We start from the raw sequence: 16,396 nt of genomic DNA on the forward strand, positions 1-16,396 counted from the left end.
TTGCCAATCAAGTAGCTGCAGGATACCGGAACTGGGGATCTGGGGAACTGGCTGACTGGGTGACGGGGTGATTGGGTAACTGCATCGCCTCCCCAGGCACCTGGTAATTATCTCTCCATCGACTGCGACAACAGCCCGACTTCGACTCCGATTTCGCCTGACTTTGCCCCGAGCTGGCGGGCGAAACTAAAACACGTCGAGTGGGATTAGGCGACATTATAGGGTATTACACATTTAGGCCAAGTGAGACAAAGACAAAACGCCGTAACGAAATGCGCACACAAAAGGCAGAGACCGAAAAGTAAAAGTAAAGGCAATGGGCGTAGCATGAGCAGGGGGGGCCCCGGCACAGGACGAAATAGATGAGTCGAGTCAAGTGGGGACTCCTGAGTGACTCTCTCTCTCTCTCTGTCTTGCTGCTTCTGCTGCTGTGATTAAGTGCCCTGCAGCAAGTAATTCTTCTTACTTCAACTCGAACTGGGCTTAAAAATGGGTTTTCGAAAGTCCTGTTACTTAACAGCGGACAACGGACGCTCTGTTAGGCGGACAGCAGGAGGGTCCTGGTCCTGGAAATCGGCGGAGAGCGACAGCGCATGGGAGAGCACGGCGCTCTCCTTTGTCAGCTGCTGAGCCCTCGGGCGTGAGTTCGGCCGCGCGTTCGGCTCGCTTCGGCCCGGACTCGGGCCCTGGCGGAGCGCTCGCACATTCCAGTCGAGCGCCATCTGCAATTGTGGCACAGTCAGTGCCGTTTGGGGCCATCAGCAGGAAGCAGGATTGTACGGTATTTGTCCTGCGACGTCGCGTCCACAAAAAACACACACAAAATCCAAAGCCTAGCCAGTATAAAAAACAGCAGCCAATGGCCGATGGCACGGAGCCTCAGCCCTTCAGCGGACTCAGTGATTCGAACGGTACTCGGTGCTCGAGCGGGGGCGAATCCAACGAATAAACCCGAAACTAACCCAAATATCCAGCTCGAGCCACAGTGGGAACGTAATGTTAGCCGAGAAAAAGAGGCAGGAAAATCTGTCAAGCATAACTTTCGAGCCCTGCCTACCACGCCCCCCGCAGTCGGCCGTGTGTCCCCGCCCACACATGCGAAAATAACCGTTACACGGCCGTTGATGCTGCGCTCTGCGGAGGCGAAGAAGAAGCAGTAGGGACACCCCCACCCCCACCCCTGAGTATATAGCACATATTTACCTATTTACCTAGGTAACACAGTCGCACATAGGTAGCTTCGAGTATTTGCCACTCGAAGAAAGTGTTCCCCCAAGTGCTTTCGAACTCGTTAATTCGCCGAAAGAAAACGTACGGTGGCCCCCTAGCAAAATGTTATATAATGCAAAAATTAATGCCCCCGCATTTCGGGGGGAGTTTTTCGCTCGCCCATAAAAAAGCGTTCGATAGGAAAAACGGGAAAACGCTGGGAGGAAAAGCGAGAAGAAAAACCCAAAACCCGCTGCAGAGTGTTCCAAAGTTTTCGTGCTACGTTCCGGGCTTATATAAGCGGCTGTTGTACTGAAATGAAAGGATCCCACAGCCAGCACACGCACCAACAAAAAAAGAGAAAATCCTTATACATATACACCTAGCCACGAGTGTGCGTCCGTGTGCGTGTGCGTGTGTGTGAGTGTGTGTGTGTGCGCAGTGTCAACGCAGCAAATAAAACAAAAGTGAAAGTTAACACACAAAGAGCGAGGGCAGAAAGCCTCCGAAAAATGAAAGAAAGCGAAGAGGACAATCGAGGATTTAAATGAAACATGAAAAATGCTGAATAAAAGTCCCGACTCCTTTGTGGTACACACGTTCTCGAGGGTTATTGAAAAAGGAGGGGAAAATGCTTTGGGCCTTTTTTTTTGCATTATTTGATACCTTTTTTCAAAATATGCTTCGATTTCCACTTCTTGGACTGTGGCTCTAACACCAACACCAAGGTAGAGAGAAAGCCAGAGAGGCACACACACACGCTTGGGCTTACCACCAATACAGCGAAAGGGGCGACTTCTTTAGGTCCTTCTTCTGCCTCTGCTCCGGCCTCCCCTCCCTCCCCTGCGCCTGCTTCTTCTTGCTCCTGGCCCACTGCTTCTTCTTCTTGGCTAAAATCCGAAAAAAGTGGCATGCGGAGTGCTTGCCTGGCTGCCCTAAGTAACTACTCACGCACACACACACACTTGCTGGTCCGCTCGAAGGACCAAAGAGAGAGCGGAAGCGAGAGCCGGAGAGCGAGAGTGTGTGTGTGGGTGGGCGGGCGAGAGAGCCACGGCTTACACCCACGATTCAACCAGAGTCCTCGTGCTCCTTGTGGATCCCTGCGTTCGCTGTTGTTGTGTGTGTGTTTGCAGCGAAGCCAACAAAAACAAGCAGCGGCTGAGAGAAAGCAGAAAGCAGAGGCAGAGCAGCGAATTATATAAATTTCTTTGCACTGCCTGTGTCCGTCTGCCCGTGTGTGTGTGTTAGATATACGGGATTTCCACGACCGTTTTTTTCGGCTTTCTTCTTTTGTGTGGTGTTCGCGTTCGCTCGGTTTTACCGTTCCAAAACTTCGGCAACACGAGGAGCCTGTATTATCTCTTGAAGCTAAGAAAATTGTTTAGAAAATGAATTAAAAACCTAAAAAGGGTGTTTAAAAACTATTAACTAAAGCCTTTTCTCAAGAAAGAGACCCCGAATTACATACGCATCCATTAGCATTACCATAATGATTGTGAGAGAGCGCAAATAGAGCGCATTGGGAAATCGAGAGCGTGAGCGCACAAAACATTTTCGAACATCCCCCCCTGAATTTTTTTGACTGAAAAACACACATTAAAATCGGAAAAATGCCCCTAAAAGTGCCTAACCACAAATTTCTTTGTCTTTGTGCAGATTTCTTAATTAATTAATTATGTGAGCAACCCAAACCCCCTAAAGATAAATAAAAGAAAAAGAAAAACCAATTCAACGAAGTAATCGAATTTCAAAATGTCCAGTACCAAATCCAATTCCAAGGTTATTGTGCACCACCAGCAACCACAGCAACAAATACAACAACAACAATAATAATAAAAATAATAATTAAATAATAATATTATGAGAATAACAAAATATTAAAGCGCTAAGCGGAGTGTGTTTTCGAAACGTCGTTGAAAAATCGCGGGAATCGAATGCTGGCCAGTGATTAGCTGGCAAAGGGAACTGCGAATCTGGCCGGGATTCATGCCGGATGTGCTGGATGTGGACGCAGGGCAGCAACTGAAGCTGGAGCGGCTCTGGCCCTGGGAACAGAGGGATCAGCCGGATCGAGAGAGAGCCGATCCAAGCCCACCAAGAATACCGCTCCGCAGCCCACACTACTGATGATGATGGGGCCATGAGCCCATCATTACTCGCATTGAATTGGAGTCGCAAGCGCGTCTCAAGCGGGCCTGCACCATGCTAGCACCGCCGAACCCGAGGTCAATATGCGGCCAGGACCCGGGCTGGTCGTGATGGCGCTTGCGTTTATTTCGGGGGCTCGGCGTGGCAGCAGCAGCAGCATCAGCTCAGCAACAGTAACACCAGCGGCAGCAACAGCGGCAGCAACATCTGCAACTGCATCTGCAGCAGCAGCAACATCCGCAGCAGCAGCAGCAACCGCAGCAGCAGCAGCGGCGGCGGCGGCAGGAGCAGCAGGAAGGGGCAGAGGCAGAGGCGGCGGCGGAGGCGGAGACCGAGGAGTTGCAACCACGTTACCGTCCACTGGCGAGTCGTCGTCATCGTCATTCGTTCGCAGCTCTGGCTCATACCTGCTGCCCATCTTCCTGCCCCACCATCTCGACTTTGCGCTCCAGTTCCAACCACAACTGCCGCCGAGGTTGTACTACGACCAGGACCACTCCGAGCACTCCGAGTCCTGGGTGTCCTCCGCGGGGATTGCGGACAGGCGGCAGCAGCGGCGACGGCGACGCGAGAGCAGCAGCAGCAGGGACATAGCAGGTAGGGCAGGCGGGACGGGAACGGGAACGGGCACGGGAACAGGAGCGCCAGCGGTCACAGCGTCCAGCGAGGCCAACAACCAGGAGGAGCAGGAGCAGGAGCGGGAGGATCAGGAGGAGGAGGAGGAGGGGGATCGCGCAGGCCTGACCGTGCAGTTCCCCTCATCGCAGGCCTACGACGAGGACCAGGACATCTTTGCCCTGGTGGCCGAGGACGACCTGCTGTCCGAGGAATCCTTCGATCGCCTGATCAAGCTCAGCGAGGACGCCGACGAAGAGGACTACAATCTGCAGCAGCAGCAGTTGCAGCAGCAACAGCAACCCCAAGCGGAAACGGAAATAGACACAGAGCCAGAGAACGAGACGGAGACAGAGACAGAAACGGAAGCGGAAACAGAAACCGAGCAGCAGCAGCAGGACGAGAGCCGACTGATTGATGAGGGTGTCCTGCAGCACAGCGACCACAGCGACAGCCACTCGAAGGAGTTCGCCAACAGCTACGATAATAACAATAACAAACGGGAGGCCAGCGGCCACATCCTTGATGCCCAGACGGCCCAGTTAATCGGCCACAAGGATAACAGCCTGTCCGCCGTTGCCACCACCGAGTCGGCAGGAGCCACAAGCAGCACCAGCACATCCTTGCCAGCACCCGTGGATCTGAAGAAGTCCATACTCGGGACTGCGACTTCGCTAACACGCCTTAATCCTTGGATATCAGCCTGTGATCTGGCACAGCCGGGCACAGCAACCGACTTGCAGGTGAGTCCTGGCTTGTATACCGATTGGTTGGCCCGATTTCCAAGCCCTCAATCCTTCAAAGTGACTGCCTTGGGGCTGGGTCCTCCATCTCCGCAATCATCTGGGATTTCTTCGTCCCAATTCCTCTTTCAACCATCAAGAACTAACTATACACACTGTAGAAAAAATGCAGTCCTTTTTCGTACCTCTACATAAGTTTTTAGAAAAATGGTCTACTTTGAAAATAACATACAAATTAGACAAAATCCCATATGACCAACTTTTCCGGCTAGGACTCGTCGGTTGTGGGATGGCTCTTCTTGTTAAGCCTCTGGCTTGCCCAAGATATTTGCATTAAATCCTTCTTTAGAGTCTCTAGAGTCCTCGATATATAATCATTTAATGAAGGTATCCTTAGAATATATATAATGTTGAGGGAAGAAGACAACCTTGCTTATGTTAAACTTTTCCGGCTAAGACTCGTCGGATGTGGGTCTTGGTAAACTTCTGACCACTCTGAAATAATCATATTAAGCCCCCACTAAACCACTTGTGTTTTGATAGGACAAGGCAAACTAAGGAAACCTTAGTTTGGTATAATTTGATAATCTTATACTGAAACTTAAAGGTAACCTTACCAGTTTGAGACTTCAAAACGGAGGTTACTCCTGGCCAATATTACTAGGCGAGCATACTTTCTCAGGAATAGTTTCAAGAGCAGTTTCTTACACTTCTGATGAGATTTTTTCTCCGTGCCAGAAACTGTCGAGCAATCGACAACAAAGCTCGGCTTAAGTGCACACCAGGCAAATACAAGGAACACGCACAAAGCCCCACTCGAATGCATATACAAATTGTGTGCATTTCAAGGGACTCTTAATGCAGGCGACTCAAGTCGGCAATATTGAAAGCTGCTGTCAATTGTTGGCCATCTCGATGGCTTTGCCAGGTGGAAAGTTGCCTACTTCTGTGGGCAAAACTAAGAGATTACTGGAATTCATTACTTTTAAAGTCTTTTAAAGTTTGGAAAACGGCAGCCTTGAGATTCTCCGCGGTCGAAGTGGAAGTGACTGGCAACCAGGCCTTTCCCATTATTATTGTCGCTATCGGCGCAGCTACTTTGGTTTTGTTGGCTTGCCACTCAAACTGCCAAAGGAAGAGGTGATTTTTTTCCACGCTATATAGTACATTAGTACATAGCACAGTGCTCGTTGTGACAATTGTGCGCCACATCTTCGACCACTTCAAGTGCCACGACAGCTTCATCATTGCCGGAATCGGGGAATCGGTGAGTCGGGGCACGGGAGTGGCGATGGGAATCGGAATCGTCATCATCGTCTTCGTCTTGGCCGGAATCATCAGCGGTAGTGCTGGGAAAACGTGCTGCAAATCAAGGAAAATGCCTTGGTAATTGTGCCAAAAAGTGGAATAGAAGAGACGGAGGGCCAGGCACAAACACTTTCCAATTGATTTCGGTTTTTTCGGCTGCCTCGTTCTTGGTTGCCTGCCAAAAAATCCCCAGCAAACCACTCACCTATGGAGGCCCCACCTCTTTGGGGTTCCCCCTCAATTGGCTCTGCCAAGTGTAATTGAGATCTTAATATTTATTAATGCATTCTTGCGCTAATGCAAATTTAATTGAATCGAATAGTCTGCCGCCTTTTCGCCTTTCGGTTTCCCAGCGCCACAACTAAGTTGCTTCTCGACTGACAGACAATTATCCGCAGTCGAGTTTCAACTGGCAATTCCTTAAGTCGGTGCCGCACTATTGATTTTCCAATTATTGTCGGGGTAAAAGCGAAAACACCTCCCAGCCAATGTATTTCATTTCGATTGTCCATCATTCAACTAGTCGGCAATTAAGCAATTAAATCAATCAAACTGTTTCAAGGAAACTGCCAGGACCGTAAAACAAAAATAATTAAACCTTTCTTTTGTGGTTAAGCTTAATTAGGGTTTTCGTTTTAATGGGTAGACTAGCAGATGATATCTGAGGTAGATGCATCTTGCGCCGGCATTTTCGAAATTTATGCTGCCTTCGAAAAGGGACTTGAAAATTTCAATAAGACAAAAAAGTATCTTAAAGTTTCTTAAGAGTTTTTATAGTGAAATACATTTTAGAATGAACTTGGGTTACTGGAACATACTATTATTTCAATTTATGTCATGATCTAAATACCTTTAACTAAATATAAGAATTGAAAAACATATATTTTTAGAGTAGGTATGTTATTTTCAAGAATCTTTAGCATAAAGAAAACTCTACTGCAGTTTTCATATTTTAAAAAGAATTCCTTAATAACTAGTAATCTTTTCAAGTTGTTTAATTATTCCTTTTTGAATAAAGTTCCGTTTCGTAAAAATGCTATTTCGATAAGAAATGCGTTAAGATTGCCCTTGTCAGTTCCTTTTTTAAGGTGTCGAAACAGCTTAGCAAAGGCCAAAAAAGCGGTGATCAAATTGTAGCACAAAGACCTGTCCGAACTTTCAATTAAGCCGTGTCCCAAAAGGGGCGACACGCCGGCATTCAAGCTGCAAATTAGCCAGCAGTTCTTCAGTAAGGACTCTGCATGCTCCCTAGTCCCTGGATACTCCATAGTCCCACAGTACATAGTGGCTTAATCTCTGCCCTTTGGCCCCGCTTCACTCTGCCCTTTGGCCCTTCTGCCATTCTCTTTCGGTGGCAGTTTTTGCCAACGCGAGTGCAGAATTTATGATGGCAGAATTCGCAGTATTCGGCGGCCTGTTGATGTGTTGATGCCCCAGTGGATTGCGAATCAAAGGCATCCTGCAGCCGAGGTCCTTGTCACTGTGTCGAGTGCAGGGTTAGAAAGTGGCGATGGGTGGATGTGGCGGCACTTGGGCCCGCTGACGAGTGCCTTTCGAAACTCAATATCCTGGAGCCGAAGAATGCGAGAATCGAGCTGCGCTGCCCTGCTCTTTTTCAGGTTTTCAGGTGATTTAATCAGTCGCACGCCGAGTCAAGTAACCCATAGTCCTGGTTATTTTTGCTGTGCCTTTTTGTTGCACAAACACTTCAATCGAGCGTGGAAACTTCATTGGATTCATTAAGCTTTCGCCTGTAACTCTGGGCCAACTGCGAATCGAGTTAGCCGTTGAAACCCCTCAAATTCAATTAAAAATCCTTTAGCTTTGTGTGGATTAAATACAGAATTTTCATAGAGTGTGTGGGGCACAGAGCGTAGAGCGACCCCCAATGGTGGGTTCAACTTTGGCCGAGCCGAGCGAATGTTTATTTGTGTCAAGGATGTGTGCAAAATCAATTATTTTGTAAGCAGTTGCTGCTGCTGTTTCTGCTGCCTCTGCTGCAGGTCGCTCCTTCTGGTTACATCATGCCACTGCCGAGGAGCCCCGGCCTTAACCACCCAGATATCATGCCATCGGAACCCAGCCAGACACAAATAACCGAAAACTGTCATAAATTTTCCGCCTGCAGGCAAACGATGCCAGTTCTGTGGAAAATCGTCTGCTCAATGTCCCGATGTCTATATATGCGTCAATTGTGGTAATTTCCCATTGCTGTTTGCCCGGAGTTTAATTCCCTTGATTTCTGCTCTTGGTCTCGCAATTTCAATCGAATGAAAAGATTGCAATTGATTACAGGAAATGCCATATGCAAATTATTTCGCCTTGCGTGCCGTTTCGTTAAATTGAAAGCCGACGAAAACAATGTTAAAATCGGATATCTGCTGAAAACGTATTTGCCCCAGAGATTAAATTTTGAATATTTATCTTACTAAGCGATTAAAAATCCAAGTGATGGATGAACAACCGATAAATTGAAAAACGGTTTTAATTAATGGAAATTTCCGGATAAGCGATGGTTTTGTATGGTACTTTTCTGGAGCAAGCGAAAACGGCAAACGTATGGAAAAGCACTATTAATTTCTTATATCTCTTAACTGTTTAAAAGTATGCCAATCCAAATTTAGGTGTCTAAAAGTATGCAACAAAATATTTTAAACTAAAAAGGGCAATACAGCCGGAAAAAAAAATATCTTTCATTCACTGTATACTTTAAGGCACTTATAAGTGATTTCGAAACCCTATTCATAAAGTGGTTCTGAAAATAAAATATTTTGTGAATTTACTGCCCACATTTCAAACTATTTTCACTGCACTTCCCACTACTTAATTGCTTTTTAAATTGAACTATTGAATTAATCTCGAGTGGCACTAAAATATAACCAATCACAAATTGGCAGAGCCAAATAATTGATGAGAGCCACATTTCGGATATCTCTTAATTTGAAAATCTGTTTAAAATAATCAATTTTTATATATGTTTGTGGTAGACCGTTTTAAGCATTTTTAATATTGCACAAATCATGTTTCGGAAATGGTCTAATTGATTTTTTGACTTTTTATTTATACCTTCTTTCTGTTTTGCAATACACCTTCGCCCTTTTGAAGTATTTATACGCTTCTTCTAATAAAATCAATTCCTAGCATTTAATTGCTTGTCGAATTGAACTATTGACTTAAGCTCGAGTGCCACTGAAATAGAACTAATCAAAAATTGGCAATTGACAGAGCCAAATAATTGATGAGAAGCGCTTTGTGGCCAGGAGACTCGTTCTCTGGGCTCAAATGTCTGCACATTAGGCTGCCAGGGCAGACAAAGTTTAATTAGTTGCCTGCAGATTAGCTGGCTTCCAAGATGCTGGCGGAGATCGGGGGAGGAGCAGCAGCAGAATAACCTTCGTGCTGAAAACGTTAATTGCCAAGCATTTGCATTTTGAGCTTGTCAAATGGGGCCGGGATGGCCCTTTTCCCCACTCGCAGGAGTCGCGTGCATTGATTGGCTCATTAGGGGAGGTGGGGACCAGCAGGTCGTGATGCCTGAATGCAATGGCCAGGCTAAATACACAAAACAATTACATTAACCCGGGGGTGAAAGGGAGCTGGGCGGTGGGTGGTGGGCGGTGGGCGTCGGTAAAGTGATAGTGGGAAACGGGAGCCACATCCAGCGCATCCGGCTAACGCAATTATGCCCAGCGCCTGGACCCCGAGCACGTAGATTGCCCAGGGACCGGGCACTAAGTGGAGCACTGCTGCAGTTTTCCACACCCCATTTCCCATTTCCCTGCCCCCCCCCTTTTTACCCGCTTTCCAGCGCCCATTTCCCTCGTTCCGTTTGGGTTTTTCATTTGTGCCGGCGCAGGGCGTAAATTATTCAATGAGCATTGTTTCAGCAAAAGTTGCAAAATGAATTTCTACTCAAGAATTTCATTACGAGTTCGAAAACAAGCGAGTGGTGGTGCCACAGGGAGCTGCCACAAAGGCGGGGCATGCCACAATGGCCAGGGTCCTTTCGCTCCGCTTTCCCGCTCTTCCCGCCTGTCCTGCCTGTCCTGCATGTCCACGGCTGTCCACATGTTTACATCTCATTTCATTAAATTCATTCAACTTATTGTTCTCATTAGAGGGGAAGGATATACAAACACATGGCCGCCGCACAAGCGAAATGCCGGTAAATGTTTGACAAATTAATGTTGATAAAATTGTGTGGCATAACGACAGGCGCCTGATCCTGCGAGTCCTTCGCGTAGCGCAGTGTGCGTGTGTGTTAGCCAAACAAATATGTGATGTGACAGACAGACAGGTGCGTCGCCTTTTTTGCCTTGCTTAACAGCTCTCCTGCCTCTGATCCAGGCCCTCTCCAGTGTCCTTTCCTTAACTTTCCCTTCCCGTGCCATTTTTTTGTGTGCGTGTGGCTTTCCGTTTTTTTGGGCGCGGTTTTTCCACGAATTTTCGGGGCATTTGTTTGCCCGTTAATGGGGTCTCGTGGCCATATAGATTGATATATGCATAAATAATGAGCGATAAATACAGGCGCTGTTTAAATATGATTAAAATGATATGAACGCCCCCGCCGGCGAGCTCTTCAACTTGATGGATTGCCTTTGTTAATGGCCCCGAAACATAATTCCCGCATTAACCCCGGCCCCTAATCCCCCGCCAGGTTTATAAAATAAAGCAAAATAATTGATTGGTAAATACAACAGATGTCTTCGAAATAGTGTAGCATATAAAAATCAACGCAACCAGTAACAAATAAGCTATAATAGTTGCCTAATTGGAAAAACAAAGTAGAATTATTCATGTCTTCAGCACGGCTCGTTTAACTTTGAAAGCAAAGGTTAACAAATTAGTTTTTGCAACTCTTTTTGTGTCGAAAATACCCGATGATTGACGCTGCCGAAAATAAAGGAATTTGTGGCAAATGCAAATTATTTATGAGCCAAATGTGTGAGAATCTAGCAAATATTTGATGACTGAATGTGAGAAACATGGAATGTGCGGGCCAAAAGAAGCACATTTAATTGCTTGGCCAAATCAAATACAAATGCCACAAACTCTCGGTGAAGCAGTCCATAAAAATCCCTGTTAGCACACCCACCCCAGCTTAGGGTGGACCACTTTAGTTGCGTGCTGAAGCCATTTGTCTCATTGGAGTAGACCTCTGGGAGTCCTCGCTGAATAATGCACGAACTGTAATTGTCCTGAACGACCTGACAGCCCTCTCATCGCCTTGGAGCCCCCGCACTCGCCCGTATTATGTATGCTGGAGCCCAGATTTCTCCTAGCCTTCTTTTTATTTGCATTTGATTTGATTTTCGCCGGGCCGACGCGAGAACTCACTGGCTTTCTCACAAGCTTTTGCCTGCCAATTGCACATCGAAAATTGTTGCATAATTGCGGAGCTGAGCTGCTGGATTACACTTGTTATGCAAAGCAATGCAGCTGGCAATGCGTGCAGTTCTGCACTCCTGCAGTTCGACAATGTGCAAAACAATGCGAAATGGCTGCGAGTGGGCGGTGGAAAGGGGCGGGGGCGTGGCCGGGATCATGTTTATGATTTTGACAACAAAACGGCAGGGCCAGCCCGCCAAGGTGAAATGCAGGGGCAAGGGGGAGATCGGCAGCTGGCCCGGCCATGTGACAAACAATTTGCCTACGCCCCGCCTCCAGCGACACCTCCGCCTGCCCACCCCCAGAGCCTGTCCCTTGCGGCTTTCAGCCCCGTCAACGCGGGCGTGCGTCTGTGCCAGTTTGCACCAGTGTGTGTGTGTGGGTGCTCGTGGGTGTTAGCCACCCCCCTGTGCTGTCTCGGCCCCATTCGCCTGTCACTTTTTACGCTCCTGCAAAACACATCCACATCCATAGCCATGCAAAACCCCAGCACTGACGAACTGCATAAATATCTAAGCGAAAATGCGGCAACAAACGAATATCTGATACCTCTATGGGGGATGTGTACATTGTCCGGGAGCTGGAACACGATACTACACACTATCAATAGAAGTAGATTTGCAAAATGTCGGTATTACATTTGAAAGCCAATAGGGTTTTGATATCTGCCTGGATATACCTTAGGCCACAGGCTTTCCATAAAAGTTCAAGGCTTACATAAATACTACGGGTTCTACGTCCTTAAATATAATTATAATGTATTCATAAAATGATATCAACTTCATATAAGAAATGAAAGATCTTCAATATTGAATAGATCCTTAAAAGCTTTATTATGTTGGCAATTAGGTTCACTTAGTTACATGTTTGGTTTTTGTTTACTTATTAACATTTTTAAAACGAAATCAAATTTTTATATGAGTTCACTATGATTACGTTATAGAAATGTAGGTGAAGGCTAGCCTGAATTCTGATTCAGGATATTTTTATATGAAATATTATATACGTTTATAATATCTTGGTAAACTTGTAAGGTACTGTAAAAAATTCGACGTTTTTTGATGGAGCTTAGCTAACTTATAAGAAAGTTGGTAATAAGTGTAGTGAACAATGATTGGAAAATTATATTAGGTGTTTGATTTAGTTATCCGAACCTGAAGAGCTACCCCTTTAATCATTCTTCAACTTAACAAAATACGTATATTTCGGAAATTCTGAATTCAAAGAGCTTGCTGCCCTTACACCAGCTCTATGGCTCCGGGAAATGGCACGTTCAAGACCCCGTAACATCCTTTCCAGGAAGGGTATTGCTTACCCACACATTTGCATGCATGCATTTGAAAATTTGAGTGCTGCTTGCGACATGTTCTTGGGCTGTTGTTGTCGTTTCCATTGCCGCTGCATTCTTTTTTCCGCCTGCATTGTTGACAGGCGTTAAAATTTGACATACACAGGCAGTGTGTCCCCATCAGGATGTGTGTGGCTGTGGGCGAGGGTGTGTGCGAGCCAGGACATTGTTTGAATTGCCCGTCGAGGTTAAGCTGTAACATTTAAAGTGTTGTCGGTTCCGTTTGCCGTTTGCCATTGTAGCTGTGTAGCTGCATGTTGCATGTTGCTGCCGCTGCAGCTGCTGGTGTTTAGCTCAAGTGCACTTTGGGCCTTTCCCTTTCTGGCCTCAGAAGTTGACATTCCTATTCCTGCCGCTGTTCCGAGGGGCTCTGACGGATTTCAATTGCCCCCGGCACTTGGCAAAAGTTCTGAATAATATTTCGCTAGCACAACTAATCAAGGCATTAATTTCTCGGGGCATTTAGGGGTTAACCAGTGCCATGTCACACTTCCATCAGAGATTGTTGCCTGAGCCTAAGCTGTCAGGGTGTGTCATGGGTCAAGTGGCCAGAGGGCTCCTCCTCCGCCTCCGCCTTCTCCTCCTTCGACCCCAAAGACCCCGGCTTGTCCCTGCAACTGACATTGTTCGGAGGCGGGGATGGGCCGAGTCCATTCTCATTGTCTAAGCATTTAGGACCTCGGCTTATTAGACATTGTGGCCCTCGCTGGCTCACAACCTGCACAAAGGATCACAGCCACAAAGGACATTCCCGGCTATCTACAGAGGGCACAGATGTGTAGTGGTAGGCGTGTGCCATTAGCCATAATGCATACTCCATTATGCCGGCATTGTTTGAGTTTTTGCGCCGCCCATTCTGCTTTCCTTGGGCGTGTGCAGTGTCCCAGGGAGTGGGTGCACGGAAAGAAAAGTTACACGATGTGGTAATAATGGGATTTTATTGAGTTTTCAGTTTAGAAAGTGCACTAATTTTAAATCACTTGTTTGGCAGCCTAAAAGTTGGCAACGAATAAATTTGGATTTAAAATGATATTTTGATGTTAAGAAATAAAGGAGATTTCACGGAAATCACTAAAGTTTTGAAATCATTTATAGGGCACCTGAAAGTATGCAACAAAAATGGAATTTAGTTTTGTAGAGAGAATCCTCTACAAATCTTCTGGATTTAAAATAGATTTTATTTTTCTGTAGAAAATTTCTATTGTTTTTAAATCCCTTTTGATACAAGCTTAAAAGTAGGCAGCAAAAATAAGGATAGTCGCTTTTCAGATGAATTCAACAAGCAGAACTGTTGTCCATCTGTCTTTCTTGCTTAATCACATTTTTAAATCACCATAATTGCTTTTATAATATGGTATTTTGAGTGGCATGTCCAAAGTCCGGAGCCATCTGGCTGTCAGTCAGATTCAGTTTCAGTTTCAGGTCCACAGCAAAGTTAATGACAACTTGCATAAGAACACTTCGCCCCGCCGCAGACACAGAGACAGGGACTGAGGCAGAGGGAAACAGACAGCTGCCGAGTGTCCTGCACACATGAATGTTTCAGCATCTAGCCAGGAGTCCTTGGCCATTGGCCATTGCCCATTGGAATTCCTGTTGCAATTTCCCCCAGCCCCCGTGCCCACTCCCCCGACCTGATATGAATATTTCATGTAGCCCTCACTGCCGGCTGACTGCATTCGATATGCTCTATATGCAACCGAAAATGGTAAGACAATTATGGCAATGGATTTTAACACTTTCGAGTCAGGAAATATTAAAGACTGTCTGTCGGATGTGGGATCCCTTCTGTCGGGCCTTCGAAGGCTTGCAAAATTCATGGAGATACCACTTAAAGCAGGATTCTTAGGGTTTAATGTAGGGAGTGCTCTGTGGGAATAAGCATACATTAAATATTAATCCGTTTTAGAGGAGCACAGCTCATTACCATGTTGGCAATCGACCTGAAATTGGAAAGTTCTCAAAGTTTCAGCGATGGGAGTGGGGCTCGGAGGACCTCCAGGACTTCCGCCCCCGGGCAGGAACTGTAATTTCTTATTTTGCCTGCTGCGAATTGAAGAATTTATCTTTATTTTTACCCCCTTTCGGTCCCCCAAGCCGCATTGTTGTGCATTGGGCCGCAGCTGGTCTGCCATTAAATCAACAATGGCCGCCCGTACACGTGCTCGTCCCTCTCAACGGGTATACGTGTGTATCTGTGTGAGTGTGCATGTCCTGGCAGCATGTGTAGGTGTGTGTGTGTGTGCCCCGCTGTATTAGTTTCCCTTTTGTATGATTTTTCATTTGAGTTAAGACCTCCTCCCCTCGTGCCCCACGGCTGGGCATATTTGTGCGTATTGCAAGTGAAATTCTCTGCTGCTTATTGTTATTGCCCCGGGAACATGGAAAACGATTGAGCGGGGGTGTGGGGAGAAGAAGGGGGAAAAGCCCGGGGAAAAGCCGGGGGAAAAGCCGGGGGAAAAGGGCACACAGGACATCCCGAACACAGCGCTCGGCGCACAGGACACGCAGCAATTGAGAGTTGTTGATTGTTGCATATTACTCACAGCCCCAAAGTTCAAAGGGTCATTCTGATGCCGACTCTGAATTTGTTCTCAGCTCGCCAACAATCAGAAACAGCAAAAAAAGAAGAAATATCCGGTGCATACTCCGGGGAATAATGCTGGCATTGTTCCACCCACTAGGAGTGGGATTACTCGGACTTAAACCGATGTTTTAAATTTTACTAAGGAGCTTACAACAACGGCAGTGTTTGACCTTTCCAAGTGGATGGTTTTCTATGGGGAATTCATTTCATGTCCAATTATCAATTAAATGAAACATGTATCTTCACCTTTGCAATAAGAGAGGAAGGAAATGCTCTTTTGCCTAAAGCTTACATTTTAAAGGTCAAAAGATAAGCTGACTTTATTTTTAACGTTCCTAAAAAACTAAGAAAAAGATTATACTGGCTAACACGATTTAACGAACTTAAAATCCGATTGCTTTGACTTTTTAAAATTGATCTGGTAAATTAGTTTAGCCCATTAGTTAGTGTCATAAGGCCAGATGCTAGTTTAGGTTGTTCTACCTATAGAATAAATGGAATTTTAGGGGAGAAACGGAACTTAAATTGATAAAGAAGCATGGTTTAAATTATCTTAAAATAATCCACTCGACTTAGATCGAAAGCCGAAGTAGAGTATCTTCAAAACACCTCAAATTGGATAGCATCAAGCTCACCCGCTGCAGTCCATAAAAAGCATCTCCAGCGGATGTGCAATATGAGGCGGATGCCAACAATCGGGATAAGATAATTTTGCCTGCCAGGCTCATAAATATGCATGCTATAACCGGAAAACGATTAAATCGCGAAAGGTTTTAAGCTCCCGCTGCAGCAGCTCCAACTTCACGGGGCTCCTGTTTCTGCTCCTGCTGCCGGAGTACTCCAATATTGATAGTAAACGCCGGAAAGTTGTCTACGGAAATTCAGCAGCCACGCGTACCCGCTTTCCCGCTTTTCCCGCCCCACCCCCTCGGCCCACCGCCTCGAGTTTTATGCAAGCATGTGGAAAATTCCAACGAAGTGCGGTCATTTTAATAACAAAAAACATCAGCTCTTTATGCACTCAATGCTCCTGTTTTTTTTTCGCTG

General features: G+C 46.2%; 1 protein-coding gene across 3 annotated transcripts in view; it reads left to right on the forward strand.

Moving 5' to 3' along the window:
* Positions 1-722: 722 nt before the first annotated feature.
* LOC108022659 (uncharacterized) overlaps positions 723-16,396 on the forward strand; it is a 39,233-nt gene continuing 23,559 nt past the window's right edge. The window contains exons 1-2 of one of the 3 annotated variants that reach the window (XM_050888255.1): positions 723-776; positions 2,869-4,718. In XM_050888255.1, coding sequence (XP_050744212.1) covers positions 3,444-4,718 — 1,275 coding nt within the window. In that variant the 5' untranslated portion in view covers positions 723-776; positions 2,869-3,443. Of the gene's footprint in view, positions 912-2,868; positions 4,719-16,396 lie in introns of all 3 variants that reach the window. The other 2 variants (XM_017091725.3, XM_050888254.1) reach the window with 2 other exon arrangements.

The sequence above is a fragment of the Drosophila biarmipes genome, chromosome 2R (genome assembly GCF_025231255.1).
Source record: "Drosophila biarmipes strain raj3 chromosome 2R, RU_DBia_V1.1, whole genome shotgun sequence".
Classification (NCBI taxonomy): domain Eukaryota; kingdom Metazoa; phylum Arthropoda; class Insecta; order Diptera; family Drosophilidae; genus Drosophila; species Drosophila biarmipes.